The sequence below is a fragment of the Solanum lycopersicum genome, chromosome 8, assembly GCF_036512215.1.
Source record: "Solanum lycopersicum chromosome 8, SLM_r2.1".
Lineage (NCBI taxonomy): Eukaryota > Viridiplantae > Streptophyta > Magnoliopsida > Solanales > Solanaceae > Solanum > Solanum lycopersicum.
Window position 1 is genome coordinate 62,235,839 of NC_090807.1, and position 19,566 is coordinate 62,255,404.

A 19,566-nucleotide genomic window follows, 5' to 3' on the forward strand; every position below is an offset into this window, starting at 1 on the left:
TGTTTGCTATGGAGTGCAATTATAATAACTTTGTTATAGCATACAATTATGAATTTTTTATTTGTGTAAAAGTTACCCTAAAAAAATATGACATGTTTGAGGCTAAGAGTTTCTGTGTTTTAGTTACAAAACCTACAAATTTCAAAATTATTACTTTTATCCTACTTTATGTGATGTAGTTACGCTTTGGAGAGTCAGACATTTTCCATTGATCAAACCTTTTTTCACATCTGAAAATATGGATTTACATTCTACTCATTAATAAATGATTTCAAAGGGGATGAGAATGTAGATTAATTAACTATGTCCACAACAACAGTATATTTGAACACATCATGTATTCGTTCGACTTGATATAAACATCGAATATAGGTAAGAAAACAGAGAGAATTATAACTGCAGATGCATAAAAACAAGTTAAGTTATCAATGAAACATTTGAGAAACAGAATTTTAAAAAAAAAAATGGCCTGGCTACAAAATGCAGCTGATCAAAGATGTACAATAACTTCTATCCAAAAGAATAGTCAAAATAGATAGAAAAGAATAAGCTATTTTTAGAACTTTACAATATTAGGATCTAAAAAGAACAGTATGATCACCATAATCTTTCTATCATCATGTTGAATGTATCATCACCTTGAAGGTGTTTCTGATGGCTGACTATTCAATGCAGAACTTGAGGGAATAGAAGGCATAGCTCCATTTTCTTGAGACGATGAACCGCCCCACTTGGGCTCTGCATCTGATGGCTCGATCACATGCACTGTGCCATCACTCATACCAAGAGCAAATTGATGGGAATCAGATGGATGTGCTGCTATCACTACAGGAAATGCAGCGCCGCTGCCGCTGCTTAAACAAGTGAAATACAGATTAGTTGGCAACATCTACGAAACGTTTAACACTGGATTCAGATGGCGTAATGAGGATGTCATTATTTCAAGTCACTATGTAGAGAGGCCCGTGCCCCCTTTCACCAAATATAAGCAGAAATCCAAGTGCTAACTTTGTGCAACGTATTGTGTTATATTCAGTCAAGAACTTTCTTGCAAGTTAATTTCCTTCAAAATTGTCCTCCAGATAGTGAAAAATTTTACGGGGAAAATGATCATTTTTTCTTTTAGAATTTCATTTTCCTTTTGAACAAACACATGCATGCAAGAAATCACTATCCGTATCACTCACTCGCATACCATTCTAGATTCTAGAGTAATATATTTTCCAGAGCTAAGTTGGCGTCCAAACAAAGGCAGGTTTCCAAAAGATCACTTAAGATCTGGCATCAGCATTTAGAATCATAGACTATATTACATTATTCAATGTAAAGATAGAAATATGAACACTTTGTTTGCTTGGAATAGTTCAGGTATAGACTATATTACGTTATTCAATGTAAAGATGGAAATATGAACACTTTGTTTGCTTGGAATAGTTCAGGTACTATTCAGAGTCTGTTTTACACGTTTGATAAATCTTGCTATAGGAAACTATCCAAGGACCATAGTTATCTGTTGATCACTTTGCTCCTCTATTGAACTTCTGTGTTCTTCGGATATTCTGTTTTCAGGGAGGGAATGGTTAAGGTTGGACCTAGGCTTGGCAAAAGTCAAATCAGGATCTCCGAGCTGGGTTACAGTTTGAATTGAATTTGTCCTTCCATTTATGAAGATTCTATTAACTAAATCACTCAAATTTCCCTTGTTTCAATAATGGAAGCCTGCAGTACTACTGTGGAAGAGGAGAGAGGTATATCCAACACAGTCCATCAACTCTCTAGGACATGGTAACACATCAAGCTTCATTTTGAAGCATTTGAGCAAATCAAAGCCCACTAGACAGACACTCAACTCCCATATTTGTCACAATTGCAAAAAACATGTGCAATACATCATTTATAAACAATGAATCTATCCAAGGAAAGCATGACTACCTGCCAATTGAAGATAAGTAAGCCGAGGGTGCAATTCTACATCGAAGTCTGAGACTGTCTGCATCAAATATTCCGATTGCACCATCACAGAATCCAGTAAAAATCAGCAGACCATCACATGAATATATAGCACTTGAAATGGGAGCAGAAAGTGAATCTCTTGGATACCACTGCAACATATTAACGCTTAAATCATTTAATAGTTGGACTAGGAAAAGTAAGGAACTAAAGAGTGTAACTTTGAAGCCATGATAATGAATGTAGTGTGTTCATAATAAAATACGCAACATAAAAGTTCTCTTTTGTTGAGCCATGCCAAGAAATATATATGCAGCTACACTACAAAAGTATGCACAGCAAGTAAGGAAAATAGAAACTAGGAAGAGCAAAGAATGTCAACACGGTAAAAGAATTAACAACTACTTTTGATAATGGGAACACAAAGAACACAGACAATTGCATTGGTTCCCGGCAATTCTGGTTTAGCATTGCCATAATGTTGCTTGGACTCTTCAAAAATGCCAATGCGTGAGTGTCAGATTCGCTAAAAGTAGTGTATTTATGGAGAATCTGACATGGGGTGCGGCATCAAAGTGAAGTGTCTGTGCAACTAAGCATAATAGATTCCAAGTACTTAATGATTTATTTTCTATCATATCAAACAGCATACCTTTGTAACACAGGAAACTTACCCCAAACTAACAAGAAATGTGCAATCAGTACAATCACAAGTGAAGAGATGGGAATGTTATATACTGATAACTGGAGTAAACCTAAAAAACCTGCTTTCTGTGCAATCAATACAAATTCTATGTGCATCTAACAATAAATCAATGTGAAGACTTACTGAACGTTGACATTCAAGTTGGGTATCATAGATTCCAATTTGGCTTTCATGAACTACTAGTATATGAGATTGGTCATTATGGAATTGGACTCTAGTTTCTCCAACTAAGGGAGCTTGGTGACCTGGTGGCACTTGTATAGGTCTTGCTTTTTTCTTTTCCCAGCCATCAACACTCCAGATACATAGCTGCATCACAGAACAAGAACCAAATACTTTGTTATTAGCATGTCATTGAAATTATACAACATTTCTACTACAGCATCAAAGTGACTAAATTGCAAAGGAAGCACAATTGCCCTCTGTATAAGATGACAAACTAATATTCATGCATAAATGCAATCCACAGGTACCAACAGTGCTGTCCCTTGAAAAAGGAAATGAATACAAGAGACGCAAAATTCAAAGAGGAGAAAAAACATCAGCTTGCCTGTGCATCTGCACCTGAAGATACCAGTACATTCAAGCTCTGTGAAAAAGCAAGGCCTGTGATCCGTTTCTGGTGACCCTTGAGCTTGATTTTGACCTATGACGGTGAAATCATAAAGAAGCAAACAGAAAAGATCCATCACCACAAAATTCGGAAGGACAGCTGGGAATAAGGAAAATAAAAAATAAAGCTGATGAGCATAAGGCTTGAAAGAAATGTAATTAAATAAGCCTCTTGCGCTTGATATCGATGGTTCTCTATATTCCTGACCTTAAAAGTATGTTTACTTTGAGGCAAGGAGTAAAAGCATGGTTGGTTACTGTGAAATGTTATGATTAACATCCATTTGTCTAAGAATAAAGGATAAGTAAAGGTTCTAAATTTTCACGCTTCCGAGTTCCTTCCAGTTTTAATTAATTGATAATGCTAGACAAGCATGATATTCCCAACACACATGGCTAATGAGCATTGTAAAAAAAAACAGAAGGATAAAGAGGAGAACATAGAAGCTACAAGACTAAGTTTCAGTACCAGAATAAACAGTGACAATCCAAATAAGCAGTAGTGCAATACTGTTCCTTCAAAATGGCATGTACAATCTAGGACCAACACATAAAATAGGAAAAAGTACCTCATCCACCCTAACATTATATATCTGGATAGTGGAGTCCTCCATTCCTACAGCAATAACATTGTTATCTTGAGGATGAAATGCCAAATAGGTGGCTGCAGGGGGTGGTGGCATGAAAGTTGTCATCACCTAACCAGAGTTCATGTGTCAGTTTAGATGCACCAATTTATCATCGTCAAAGAAGGGTCAAGTCAACTTTGTACATAATGATAAAAATGTTAACAAACTTCAAGTTTAAGAACTAGACAAAATCATCGTTCACTCCTTTTTCCCGGAGAGGGTCAACAAACCTTGAAGGTCATCATGTTAAACAAGGAGACCTTCCCACCAGAAGCAGACATGACATAAGAATCATTTTTAGATAAAGCGATACATGCAGCCGCATCTTCAGCTGACTTCGCATCACCGACATCATTAGACATGAGTGCTCCATTTGTTGGCTGCCACAGTTGTGGAACAACTGCTGCAGAAGACTGAAGAAAGAATTAAGTAAAGCAAACCAGTCAGAATTTTCTGACAAGAAAAACTAGTGAGAATTTGATGTGAGCCATATGGATACTCCAACTTAACCTTTCCAGATGGATTTCGCTCATTTCTCTGCCATTTCCAGAGCTTATGAATGGCATTAGAGCTGAGTGCCAGCACAGAAAGCCCAGAATTAGTATAGAGCAGCCGCAGTACCTGCCATCATTATAATTTAGATGTCTTTAGGTTGCTGATAAAGACTACCAATCGAAGAAGCATTTTGTGCCTAGCAACGATTCATATCCAACAAAGAAAGACATAAACATGCAGAAGGGGATTCTACACTAGTCTCCAGGAATAATTAAGAGTTGTTAAAGATCTAATCAAGCAAATAAAAAACTGGCATATCTGATTGTAGTACAAGCTGTAAATGAGGTGGCCAAACAATCCAATAGCATTAGAGCAAGCAGAGAACCTAGTCCAAGTTTTCCTGCCACCTTTCATCAAAAACAGAGTTTCCAAATACTTGGCCGCAAAAAAGAATCAAAGCCCCACACGAGAGAGTGTATTCGAGATATAATCAAGTAAATAAAATCGTCTTTTCTAAACCTTTTATATGAGGTACTCACACAATTTAATTCAACAAGGATAATAACAAAAGATGCCACCAACTTTAGTCTTCAAAAGAGAACCTACCACAAGCAATTGAAACTAAAACTGTAGACGAAGTTTTATAACAACCTTGCTTGCTGACAGAGGGTCTGGCAACTTTAGCGTTTTAAGTTGAGATGAGTCAGCAATGTCAGAGAATTTCCAGCTTTTAATCTTGTCCATATTTTCTGCAATTCTAGGTTTTACATCGGGACCTCTGCTGCTTTCCATGGTGGCCTATTGATATGACAAGCATGATAATTCAAATATAATAGAATCATACTTCAAATGACAAGATCAGGAAGCGCCATGCATTTCCCTGTCAAAGGTAATAAAGAGGGAGAGGGGGAGATCATGGCAGATAAATACCAGATTGCCGATAGACATTGATTGCTGAGTTCTATCACTACGTTCAATGATTTGAGGTGCCGAGCCAGATATATTAGGAATTGGACCCAAGGAACCAGCAATTGGTGGCTGCAAAGTGCATCAAGATTAAAGACAGCCATTATACTGGAAGTATGAATATGACAATTACATTAGTTAAGGGCCCTTTTTTTCTTTTTTTTAATGATGAGGGAAACCTGCAGCCACTACCCATTGGGTGCGCACTGGGTAAAACCCTGTTTCTATGCAATAAAGGTAACCCGCACCAGGCAATCCCGGTGCAACAAGCTCGACCTAGAAGGCAAACCCCTTGCTTTTGCTAGCAAGAGGTTTTGAACTTGAGACCCTCCAACATGGAATCCCAAACCCAAACCACTGGGCCACCCCGAAGGGTATTCGTTAAAGGCCTTGAGTTGCAAAGAAACCATAACTCCCCAAATGAGGATCAATATTACCTTAACATTGACATCAGAAAGCGCACGAGAACCCTCAAATGCCCTGCTCTCCAGCATCCTCAGCATTCGCTGTCCATCAGTATTTGCCAGAACCTTGATTCCGTTATCACTCGTCGTGACAGCCAGCAATGAGCCTTCCTTATTGAATCTTAGTCTAGGACTAGCCTGAAAAGAAATATTGGTTTTCAAGAATTCTCAGTTTCAATAATGTCAATCAAACAAATGAATTCAAGTAACAGCAATACTTACAGGCAATCCACCATCGCCATCAGTAGCTGTAAGCATGTTGGTATTATCCATTTCCCAAAACTTTATCTGGAACTCATCACCCGCAGCCAAGAAACGATTTCTCGTAGTATCAAACTGCACAACACCTAATGAACGCTTTCTAAAGCCAGAGAATGTCCTCTTGATTGCTCCTTCACTCTCATTCCACTCTACAAGGTGGGATTCGCCTTCTTTACTTGTCCCACAAGAGAAAAGTCTGAAAGAAGGTGGAAAGGTTAAGAATGACTATAAAAAATCAAACGCAAACAAGTTTCTCTTGTTTCAGAGATCTTTCTCAAAAAAGTGTCTCGTTTCAGACATTTATCATAAAATCCTGAAGGCCTTTTTACTATTCATTTTTCTACCTTCAATAAGCATCATTCACTCATTCACTATTGCAGTCATATGTTCTATCATGACACCTTTGAGTATAAAACTCACCCTAGCGAGTCCTCCTCCGATGGCTTCAAGTTTTGCCTTGGGGGTGCACATAACTTAAGCCCTTCTTCATTTTTTTGGGGCATTGGCATGTTTGATAAGAGTATTGAAGAAGGGACTTCCTAAAATTCTTAGGAATTTGAAAAGAGCTGTGGAAAATCTACTATAGGGATCACTCTACCAGGAGTATGTATGAATTAAGAAAATAATATATGATATTGAAGTGTGTGACCATCTCATTTAAAAGTTAATTTATTAGAGAAAGCACACCAAATTTATTACATAATGTCTTTCAATGCACCATCTTAAGTGCGGCTTATTCTTTTTCACGAGTCAAGCACGTGGAGCTTCTCTTTGATAATGAATGACCATGAGATCTCTACTGCCATGTTTGAAGTGTGTGATCATATCCACCAACATAAGCTAGAGAGATACTTTTATATATTTAATCATGTCTTTCAATAAAGAAACCGAAATTAGAGATAAAAGGAGGAACACCAATGAAATCACAAACAGCAAAGGAATTAAAGATGATTGAGTTCAATACGAATTATGGCAGGTAAACGCAATTTTTTGTTAACATCTACCAAAAGAAGCTATATTTTATTAGTTGGAGTGCACGCAGATAGCAGACTTAACAGCAGAAAAAATGGACAAGTATTGAACTATTGACTCAAACATAGGGAGCTGGCATTTCTGTTTGCAAAAGACTAAGATAGACTGCTCGGACGTATCCTCAGTTGAAAAAATCTGGGCAAGATGGTTAGATTATGCAAACTTTTTGGACACAAAATGAATTGAACTTGACCAACAAGGCAGGTCACAGCCAGTAGTAAGGTCTGAATAAACAATACTATATATGGCTTAGCTGAACAAAGGCAGGGGCGGACCCACCTTGGCAAAAGGGGTGTCAAGCGACACCCCTTCGCCAGATAATTACATTGTAGGTAGGGGTCAAATTTTGGTTTGATAAATATATATATTGGTATTGACACCTCTTGATACAAGTAAAGGGTTTAGTCTAGTGGTTAAGGGGTTGCAAAAACTCCTTAAGGTTGTGTGTTCAAGCCCTGCTAGGCACATATTATAATTACTTCTTTTTTTCAGCCAGCACTGATAGCAACAAGTCTGTACATATATTTCTCATGCTTTATGCTGATGGCTCATATTTTGTGATGTTTTTCTTGATGAAGTCAACCTAGAGTAGGCATTAGGCAATTAAGCATCTAAGCATTGTACTGTTGGTTTATTTGAGGAAAATTCTAGGTAGACTATAAATCTGACATAGAGCCATCCTTATCCCCATAAATGGCGAACAGAACAGTTCTTATGTAAAGGTGGTGTCCAGGCCAGCTTGTGCACACCTAGACTATTCAACGGGTACCTATTACCTCCCACCAAGTCTAAGCAGGTAAGGAGAAATCACCTAATGTTTTTTCGTCTATGCCAGGTGAAAAACTTTCATTAGTTAGCAGCAATTAAAGGTTACGGAGATGGTTCCTTCCCTACCACTTAGCATGCATCCCCTTTGGACTAAACACAAGGATGGGATTATATGGCAGGGAGGACTTGATAGGGTGGAAAAAGATATTCAAGGCGAACGAGACAATATCACTCATTTTGGGGAAGAATTGTCCACATTGGGTTCTAGATAGCAACCAACATATGTCATGTCTCTTTGCCCATTACCTGTTGAACTTAAGAGAAGACGTAAAAGTTTAGAAGGAACATGGACAAAGATACACTTCCATTAAACAAAAGAGTCCAGCAATACTACCAAAGAAAGTGAGAGGTTTCGGTATACAAAAGTCAAAGACGGTATAATAAGATCATTTTATTTAAGTGAAACCAGATACTTGGTGGAGTCTAAAAATATCACTCTACTTTATTGGAGTTCTTAAACCTTGGTGCTGCAGTTTGGAAGAGCATTAGGAACCTATGGAAGGATGTTCTTAAACTTCCAATTCTCAGCACGAAAAGTGGATGAAATTAAGATTTTGGCATGATGCTTGGGTTGGTCATACATCGCTAAACTGTTCAGTTTTGCTCTTAATACTGAAGAGAAAGTAGCCCAATTCATCTCAATCTGGATGAAACCTACCTTTCGGTGGGAACTTTGAAAATTGAGACATACACAGATCAGCCCAATTGTTAAAATAGCTAGCAGCTCTGCGTATAAAATAGTAAATGAATGACTCAATAAGATGGAAACACCTGGAGGATGGAAAATATTATTGTAAACTGGTTGTAAATTGTTGTCGTCCTGTATTTAACAACCTATATAGTGACCTTATAAGTTGGAAATCTATCTGGGATAGTAGATCACCTTCTACAGTTGTTGGTCTTGGTCGGTTGGGTCTCATAAAATCCCAATTGACACAAGTTAATCAACAGAAAATAGGCACCAGCATATTCTAAGATGATTTATGTGTGAAACGGAATGGGAAGATTTAAACCATCAATTAATTGAGCATCAAATTTCTGGATGATCCAGCTTATGTAACTCAACTCAAGGAGTTCATTGAGTTGGACTGGACGAAAGCTGAGCACACAAGACGGGAGGATTCACTACTCCAGTAAGTATTTTTGGGTGACTCGCTAAAAAGAGTCATAGGTGCTCCAATGGCAGGAGAAACCTGTCCATAGACCTTTTTTATAAGATGGGGTAGAAAACTTGTCCAGACTAGTTAATATTTTTGTGCTTTCGGGTTTTTGGAATGACATGCTGAATGCATAATATACACAATCCACTTGAAAGAAAGTGCAGAAAGATAACACAAAAAAAACAAGAATAGAATGTGTTCTCTGAAATTTGAAGATAAAGAAGCTAGTAGATTTAGAATCATACTATTTTAGCTTGATACAAGGATAGAGAAAAATGTAAAACCAAAATTTGCATCACTAGGATAAGATCTTATCGAAGAAAGAAAAGTAAGATTACATGCATTGCATAAAAATAGTCAAAGCTTCCTTGTTTGAACAAATAAAGGCCACTTACTAAACAAAGATTGAATTGTATCGGCTTTTGGACCAACCTGGTTCCATCGGCACTATATGCCATTGTTGTGCACCAAAGACCAGGAGCATCATAATCTACTCTTGATCCCATGCCATCATAAAGCCAAGCTTTAATTTTACCATCAATAGCCGTAGAGAAAATAAACTGCAAAATACAAATTCAGAAAATACTCTTCTTTTTCAAACACAATATAATAAAATTAGAACATGGCTTTCTTGCCCCTCAAAGAAGCCCCATGAAAAAAGTTTAGCAGCCCAAAAGTCGATATTGAGAGAAAAGTAACCACAGAATGCAATTGGTTAACCTGGATACTCTCTTTGTAGTGAGGGCAGACAGAATATACAGGAGCTTCATGCCCCTCAAACATATGTTCTCTACGACCACTTACTGCATCCCAGACCTGTTATAAGAAAGCAAATAATGAAGAAAATAAATCCTACCATACGCCCATACCAACAGCTTTCTTCTGTTTTTTAACTAAAGGAAAGCATAACACCAATATTATGTTATCATGTCAAAGAGATTACCTTGATTGTCTTGTCATCCCCACACGTCACTACACAGAGTTGCTTATTAGGGTGGGAAAATGCAATATCATTAACACCACCAGCATGAGCATCAATCTATAACATAAAAGAATATGAAGAGTTAATAAATTTCTGTAATTATTGATATGAGGGTGTGAGATAAAGAGAGTTTCTCTGCATGGCTTACTTCTAGATGCTGTCTCAATTCTCCCGCTGGGCTGTATGTGTATATTTGAACAATGTGCTTTGAAAAGGCAACACCTAAAAAAAGCAAAATGACAAAATCCTAAAGCTGCAAAAACTTATCACAGAAAATAAAAAGTGAACCAATAAAAGACCATCTTACCAAGTATAGAACCATCTGGACCCCACACGCATCGATTGACTGATACCGTGGCATCTTTGACCAAAGCTGACTGAATGATAAGCAACCAAAGCATGTTAATTAGGGAGGCAAAAGTGAATCTTACAGGTTAACCCAAAGAAGAGGGGAGAAATTTGAAATATGCTAAATTAAGGAAATATGACTTACTCCTACTGTTCACTTTTACTAGTTTTTTTTAATAACGACCGTTCACTTTTACTAGTCACTTGCTCCTAAAATAGATTTTCATTTTTACTAGCCATTTTTGACATAACAAGAAAAGGCAATTCTTTTTTTTCCATGTTTTACCCTCAACATTAAATACTTATTCTTCAAATCATTTTTCAAGACTTAAAACCAAACATCATTTAATAGGGATATATACCAATAATTGTTTTCTTAATGGGTGTGCCTAAACAGTGACAAGTAAAAATGAACGGAAGGAGTAATATAGACACACTCTTTCCAATCCTGAATATAGTGAAACCTATTAAAAAACTGAAAAAATAAGAAAAGAGGGTTTTTGGAGCTTGTTTATTGGGTTGGGGTGTATTCTGATTTGCTAAAAAGATGTTGATGTGTGAACTGTGAAGTAAGGTGGTTCACACTTCACTGAACGATAGTATGCCAAGATCAAATAATATGCAGTACAACACTGAATTGTTTGGCATCTCAATATGGGACAAAAATTCACACTTAAGTGCCCATTTGGCCATGACCATTTTCCACTTTATTTTCCAGGAAACTGTTTGGACATAGAATAGTTACAATTTTACTGAATTCAAAAATCTCCCAAATGTTGTTTTCACAATCTTCACTCCAAATCACTCGCATAAATTCAAAAACAATTCCGATTAGTATTCATGTCGAAACAACTCCAATTTCCAAATTCCAAATTCCAATTTCAACTTTTTCCAATTTCACAATTTTAATGTCCAAACGTCCACTTAATGATGGACTGGAAACAAAAGTTGTTTCACTAACTGGGGGGATCAAAGAAGCAATATTAGAATTCAAAAACCGAAAGAAATTCTCACCTGGAATGGCATTGAGCATGCAGATATATCCCAAACCTTGAAGGACTTATGCGCTAACCGTTCTCGAGATCCAACTTCCCAAATGCTAATGTCACCAACATTGGTACCCACTACATGGTGGTACAAGGAAAAGGTGGAAATTAGGACCAACAGAAATTGAAAAGCACACAATGCCCCCTACCCATCCATGGGTCTAACTTACAAAATACTCAAATGATATATCGCAATTTCGAAAAGGAATATGCACATAAACACCCAATCATAATTAACTAACTATAGAGGGCCAATCAGAATCAACCTAGAAGAACAGTCTGTTGTTGTGGATGGAAATCCATGCTCATAACGTTAGATCCTTGGCTAAGATTCCGCACAACAGTTTTGGGAAGGTCATCCGGTGAATACATATTGGGAGGATGAGTTGAACCAGAAAAGGATACCTGGAGAATTAAAAAAAATGTGTTTGCTTGTCTGGTTAATCAATCCAGTGAAGTAATCTCACAAACTTGCTATTTCCATCTTACTTTAATCTCACCTCATCAGATTGACCAGCACGCATTCGTTTCATCAAATGCTCTGATTCGGCCATTTGAAAGTCCATTCCAGGACCGCCTGGGTTAGCTCTTGGATGTTTTAGAAAGCCAGCTGATGACATTACAGTAGACAACTTTAGTTCAAGAAAAATCCCAACTTTCTGGAAATGCAACCATAATTTCTTCCAAACCAATAATAATATAACAGACCAGCACCAGGAGCCTGCACGAGTCCAGGGGGACCAGGAGCAACAGCAGTGTGAGACATAGAAGTGTTTGCACTTGACATCCACCCTGCGATGGCACTTGGTGAAGGTGAAACAACTGGTTGGAATGGCTGTAATAAGAAAACTAAAATAACTGAGATACCACATGGAACATAGCAAATAGTTTAGCAGATAAGTAAGAGGTTTCGTTTTTAAGGGAATAACATGTTTAATGAACTCTACTCACACTGTGTGCTCCAAGTGGAGGAAATGCCCCAGGCTTTGGAACTGGTCCAGCAAGAGGCGTATTTACAGGAGGAGGAGGCCGAGTTCCATTGCTAGAAGCACAAGTATGATCAGTAAAAAGTGTTTTAATATCAGGATTTGGACGTGGATTCTTGCATAGCTGATGCTGCCAGTTAAGACTGAAATTCAAATGACACAAAACTTAATAATGTCGTACAAGAAAATCAGATCATCACAGAAGGGGGTTGATCTCATCATTAAATTTATCAGCAGCTAACAGCAATAAATATTATCATTAGTAGTGTAGCGGACTAATAGGCCCCCCAAGGCATTGCTTCGCTAAGAATTGATTCAAACTTGATCGGCACTTCTAATTTGAGGTAATCTTTAAATGGTTGATGGTAGATAATATCATGCCGAATCTCTTTTGCATATTATGGAAGTATAAGAAGCATTAAACATCCCCAGATAGATAACCTCAATGGATTAAATACAAGGTATGAAGCAAGCTTTAGCATAGAACCTTTGATTAATCAATGTCCGCAGTCGTGAAGCTTTGAAAGAGGGAAAAGCTAACTTGTCACGGAACAGAGGGTTTGCCTCGATAAGCTTTTTTAGTTCTACCAGCATAATGTTTCTCGCCGACTTTGTATCCCCATATTTGGAGAGCTGCTCGTTCTGCCTAGGGATACAAAAAAGATTTTCATTTAATCATCAACAAAAGTAAAGAGAGTACACATCACACTTCAAGCCAAAATTTAATACCTAAAATTGTCAAGAGTCAATAACTGGGTGATCTCTTTGAAGAGATCTTCATTAAAAGAAGCAAAAACCTTAAGGTCCTTCACAAGAATTTCAACTGCTTTTACTCGATCGTGCCTGGCAGATATATTTCAGAAACCAACCAAGTGATTAGAGGTGCTGCTGAAACTTATGGAACGATTCAACGGTGAATGACATTTGAACTCACTTGTCAAGAGCTTCAAGATATTTTTGCTTTCTTATTTCAAAGAAGATCTTCATTGAATAGCGGTTGTCTTCAACCTTTGTGAACCCACTAAGGTATCGCTCAACTTCATCCCATTCACCAGCTTGCACTTGTTCCTCAAAGTATTTCATGTTGAAGAAGAAACCAGATTCTTGCTCCAACCTAAAGTTAATATTCATGCAATTTCATGATATAATGGAACATGAGAAGAGAAATAGAGAATTAACATTACAACCCCCTTAAGAGTTAAGAGTTATATCATATACTTGCTCTCTCGACTCTAGCTAAATGATGAAATGAGAGAGAGAACAAACAAATAACCCAAAAGGAAACAATCATAAGATTTCAGCAGTAAGCTGAAAATTCCTTAAACAAGGAAAATCTAAATCTGACTCAAGGTGATCAGTTTGCTACATCATTCAACGGGTCTAATCGAAATGAGATACGAAAGGAGAAAAACAATTTAGAATACTACATCACATTTCATTCACTAAATTATATTGGCATTTGATTTAAATGATAAAAGGGTTAATAGAGAGAAACTTACTTATGAACTGTTTCTTTGAACTTCTCTTCATCCAAAAACTGGAGGATTAAGAAAACCAGTTCCCTACTCAAGGAAGACATGGTGACAGCTCCAGGAACTCCTAGCCACTCCAGTGCAAATATTTGGATGTTAATTAGCAAAAGCAGAGAAAAAGTGACCAAATTTTCCACCAATGGAGCTCCTTTGCTCCAAGTAATCAACTACTTAATCTAGATCACTTCCCCAACAACTAAGAAAATGCTCAAACTTTTCACAATGTTCCAGCAACAATAACTGTTATTAGCTGAAAACACAATGTAACAACACCAGGGATTCCAACAAAATCACTTCAATCCTTGCTCTTTTAACTTCCAGACCATACACATCAAACAGAAAAGCCAATACTTCCTTCGCCACCAAAGAGCAATGCAAAAAAAGAACCTCTCAAATCAATGCATCCAATTCAAATCCCAAGAAGATGCCACCCCCAAACCCCAATTAAACCACCACAAGAACAAACCCCAATACTTCCTTGGAAAATGAGCTCCTCCAAATAACCCCCAAAACCTCAAATTCCTAACACAGAGTCATAAAAATCCAATCTTTAAGCTACACAGACATTAAACAAACAACCCCACTCCAGTTTTCCTTTAAAGAACTCATTTTTCTCAAAATCCAACAACAATGAGAGCAAAAAAGGACTCTTTTCAGATCTGGGTACATAAAATATCTTAACAAGAATGCATATGTTGAAGAGTTAGAGGCTACTTTACTTGTTTATGACAACCCCCACATGATTTTTAAGCAAAAGCTAGGGTTTTTTTTTTCTGTTTCCTCTGTAGAAGAGAGGACTAAATACTGAAAGGGACTTCCTTTTTTTCCTCTTTTTTTTCTTCTGCAGACAACCACCCACTACTCCTACTTCTCTTTCTTTCCCCTTCTTTGTATTCACTCTTTTCCTTTCTCTTTCTATATATATATTTATAGCATGTGTTCCATTTTTTTGTGCTCATTCTTGCTTTTTATATTAGGGGTGGGTGGGGTTTTGTTGGGTTTATGACATTATTTTTCTGAAAAAACACATGAGTGATCTCAAATTCTTTGCAGATTGATAAAATGACAGCATGTTGAGGATAGAGAATGTCACAGTATACATGTGTCTGATTGTAATTGGGTAGTGATTGGATATAATTGAAAAAGTTGGTAAACTAAGTAGCAGAGGGATTTAAAACTTATAGAAATAGACACGTAAAGTAGCTGAAGGGGAGTCAACAACTATTACATATACATATAAAATTATTTCAACTATGGCTAGATAATATAATTTACCGCCAAAGGAGGTTCGGATGAATCCCCTTCTTACAAAGGTGGTTCTGCCCCTGTTAAGTCGTCTTTGATTCGTCGATGTGATGTAATTTGACTTGGAAATGTAGTTTAATAAATAAATAAACCAGCGTCATTTTACCTTCTATCCCAAATTTTATGTGATTGTGATTTGACCGAATTTAAAGACCTGAGCTGAATGAAATTTTAGAGCTTTCTCGCGTGATTATCTGAAGAATGAAGAATCGTTACTGAATAAGAGCGAATGAAGCGAATAAAAGTTGTTGCAATAAGTTAGTACCGAATGATTGTATTGAAGTTTCAAACGTAGTCATTGGTAGTTTTTTTTCATTTGAATAGCTCGATTTTCTTTCTTTTAAATGTTAGTTACTAATCTAATATTAGTTATAGGTATATAACTTATTGACCCATTTTAAAAATAAAAAAAAACTTTTAAAATATGTTATAAATATTTTCGTAATTATAAATCATCTCATCATAGATAAAATGAATACTTTATTGTTTTTTTCTTTTCGAATTAATTACAAAAATAAGTCATATAAATTGAAGCTTGAGATTGAGTAAATTTTTTTGTTTTATTTTTTTCTTTGGATAGCTAAGCAAACACCAAAAAAAAAAAAAATTGATTTAACTTTTTCAATCAAGCTGCCCTCATAATTAAGTCACGTCCTTTTGATGTGATAATTGTTTAATCCTTTGTTTTTATAATGAGTATACGTTTATCAATAATTGAAAAATAATGTTTCATATATATATTTTATAATTTTTCTTTTACGAAAATCGTATCAAGTTCTCCACTATTAGAAGTAATCCTCCTCTTATAGAATGTTATAAAAAAAAAAAGAAGAAGTTATAGCACTTTTAAAAAGTATAGAGGTTGAATTAAACCTTTAACATGTCATTAGGATTAGTGGTTGATGAATAAGATGTATCAACATTTATAATGGCAAATTATATAAAAAAAAATTAGAAACAAGAGATTAATGAAAAACTAAATATATTTTATTATTTTACCAGTAGATGTTTGATTTAAAATAAAAAATTTATAAAATATAGGATATATAAAGCATGTGGATGATTCACCTCAGATAAATTGAGGTTAAATTTAATTTGTTTCTATTTTTATTTAAAAAAATTAAAGAAGGATGATTTTATTATTTAAATATATTTTTAATTTATCTGATATTTATATTAAAATCCTATCAAATTTGAATATGTACTTAAATCTAATTTGAATCACTTCTTTACTTCTTAGGGGTACAACATTAATTTCATAGTTTTAATATAAAATTACATTCTATTCTTAATAAGTTTCTAATTACATTGACACCTTAAAAACTTACAAAGTCGGGCACAATAATTGAAGTTCGGATACATTAAGATGTAGCTAGGTTACATTTATATGTACCTCAAATACATTAAATATTGGCTTAGATACATTAATATGTAATTCAGATACATTAAATATTGACTCGGATACATTAATATGTAACTCGAATATATTAAAAACTAGCTCGGATACATGAAATACTGATTCAAATACATCAAAGAAATAAGAAATTTTAGATATTTTTTTAAAATAATTGGAATTATGAAGAAGAAAAAAGTAATTTATGTAATTTTGCCTTTTATCTAATGATTCATTGTTTCTTAGGGATCCAATAATGCACTTCTATAGTTTTCTATAATAAAATATGAATTTATTTCCTTTCACCACTATAGTAATTTTTTATTTATATAAATACTATAATTTTTGTTGAAGTTAAACTAGGAAGAAAAATCAAAAGTGGAAAGTGGCAAAATTTATCTCCTTTTAGCACTTTCCTTGCCTTTTCCGTATTCCAACTTTTTCATTAAGTGGGAATCAAAGGATATATATATATATATATATATAATATATATATATAATATATATAAAAAGTTTTCCTAGTGGAGTAAAAAATTAAATGGTGTAAACAATGCACCTGGCCCTACATTTATGTTGCTTTTTTGTAAAAAAAAATAGATTTTATTTTTTACTTGTATTTATATTTATACATAAAAATTTTATCGAGAGAGTTCAAAATTAGAAAATAATATGCATAAAATTATTAAAGAAGATTTTAATAAGATATAAAATATAATCATATAATAGTATATTTTTGCCAAAAGAATGAATTCCTAGCTTCAAGCAGTCAAGCTAGTTCTATCCTTGTTCACATGGATTCAAATATGAAATTTTTAATTTAATTTTTCTACTATAATCGTCAATTTTTATAAAAAAAATTTTCAAATTTATGGTTTAAGTGGAGCTATTTTAATGTTGAGGCATTAACTTGTTCGAGATTAATCTTTATTTACATAATTAATTGAAATAGAAAAGTTGTTTCTTAGGGAAAAAAATTAAAGTCATTTGTTCTTGTCCCATATCCTCCTCTTGAAGCTTTTTATTATTCTCTGTGCTTTTCATTTTAGCAAATGTAGGAAAAGGAGAAACATAACTAAGTACGAGAATTTTTTTTATACGTATGGAATAACGTATTTCATCATTATAATATAAATAATAAGATCAATAATTATGAGACTAAATATTCTTTTTAATAGACTATAAGATAAAATAATTATGTATTTTATTATGAAATTATATCGCTACGACTCTATGTGCTATGTTTTAGGAGAAGAATAAACAAAAATTCCTCGTAAAGCAAGACAATTGACTAATCTATTATACACTTCAATTTTGTAATTTATGATATAAAAGATGTTTAAAACGTAGAGTGATCAAATTACTCTTTATAGATATTTCTATCTATTCTTGAAACTTAATTTAATTTGCTGCTTCCATATTTGACATTTTACTTTGTGTTTGCTATCGTTTATAATTTTGAATCAGATTTTAAAATTTAATATTATCATAAAATTAGATCTTCAAATATTTTTGAGTTTCTAATAGTTTTCTTAATCAATTTTTTTTTTTACAAAATATGCATGTTCAAACACATCACTAGTTTCGATTTCAAATCAAAGGGGGTTCAATTTTTTTTTATTTTAAATTGATTTTTTTAGAATTGGAGTTAAAATGAAGTTATGTTTGATAATACTTTTTTCAAATAATTAACATTATGATAATGTTCACGTTTAAATGTATATTTTTAAAAAGTATTTCCTCTGTTTCTATTTACTTGTCTATTTTGACAAATTAAAAAAGGATAATTTTTTTCCTATTATATCCTCATTTAAACTTTTCGAAAATTTTATAGTTTTAATTTATCTTTTTTGAAATCATATTTAATAAAGGTAAGATTGTAACTTCACTATATTAATTATTGTTATTTTAATATGTGTGCCTTTTGTAAAATGGACAACTAAATAGGAACACCGAGAGAGTATAAAATAAATTCACAGTCTCACAATTTCTAAGAACAAGCAAAACTACATAACTTAACTAATTGATCTAAAATAAACATTCAAATATCTATTCTAAAAGAGTTTACAAAGATAATTTTAAAAAAATTTCTCCAACATTGTATAAACAATTTCCTCTCATTAAATATTTTAATGTATTTCTCAATCAATTGATCAAGTAGATAAATCAACATTGTTAATCCCGGTGGCTTACCATTAATCATTATTAAAATGGTACGTACTTTTAAGAAAATTTTAGAAAAAATGTACAAATATTCTTAATTTCTAGATTATGATCGAAGTCTTAAAGATACATCTTAATTAAATTAAGGTCTTATTACCTCCTTAATTATTATTTTTTTGAATTTTGTGCACCTTTTTGACTTACATAACATCCAAATATCACCCAATGCGTCTCAATTGCGTGGAAATATGGAGTGTGCCACGTAAGACAGCAGGTATACAAAATTACAATAAAGAAAAAGTTCAGTAATAAGACCTTAGTTTTAGTTAAGTTGTGCCTTCGAAATTTCGGTCATCATCCAAGGAATACTTGTGTATTTTTTCAAAAATTTAATATAATTTGCAATTGACTAATATAATCCTACTATTAATCATTATTAAAATAGTTTGTACTTTTTAAAACAGTAAAAATAACTTTTTTCACATTAAATAGTCAAGTAACTTTTGAAATTACTTTTTTCACATTAAGGACATAATTAAAAAAAAGATAATTGATTATTTTATATTTGTTTAAATTAACAATTAATTTTAAACGATTATTTTCAATAAACCTGACAAATAATAATAAACGGATAGGGTTATAAACATCTCTTTTATGGCAAAAGGTCTTTAATTTGTACTTTTTGGTATGTGGTATTAATTAAGTGCTACT

General features: G+C 34.1%; 1 protein-coding gene across 4 annotated transcripts; it reads right to left on the reverse strand.

Moving 5' to 3' along the window:
• Positions 1-387: 387 nt before the first annotated feature.
• Positions 388-14,982, reverse strand: LOC101248902 (protein TOPLESS-RELATED PROTEIN 2-like). 4 transcript variants are annotated; one of them, XM_004245865.5, is made up of 25 exons: positions 13,965-14,982; positions 13,400-13,579; positions 13,195-13,308; positions 12,953-13,111; positions 12,431-12,608; positions 12,188-12,314; positions 11,980-12,089; positions 11,746-11,884; positions 11,448-11,557; positions 10,393-10,462; positions 10,234-10,307; positions 10,047-10,142; positions 9,824-9,919; positions 9,536-9,663; positions 6,045-6,279; positions 5,796-5,960; positions 5,323-5,430; positions 5,044-5,190; positions 4,408-4,518; positions 4,128-4,310; positions 3,838-3,966; positions 3,207-3,302; positions 2,780-2,965; positions 1,933-2,102; positions 388-851 (listed from the first exon to the last, which is right to left on the reverse strand). In XM_004245865.5, exons 1-25 carry the CDS (start codon positions 14,042-14,044, stop codon positions 635-637), a joined length of 3,408 nt encoding a protein of 1,135 aa, XP_004245913.1. In that variant the 5' UTR covers positions 14,045-14,982; the 3' UTR covers positions 388-634. The 4 variants fall into 4 exon arrangements, with proteins under 4 accessions (XP_004245913.1, XP_010325597.1, XP_069144602.1 ...); XM_010327295.4 differs by having other exon boundaries at positions 388-854; positions 13,965-14,960; XM_069288501.1 differs by having other exon boundaries at positions 12,194-12,314; positions 13,965-14,940.
• Positions 14,983-19,566: the final 4,584 nt, after the last annotated feature.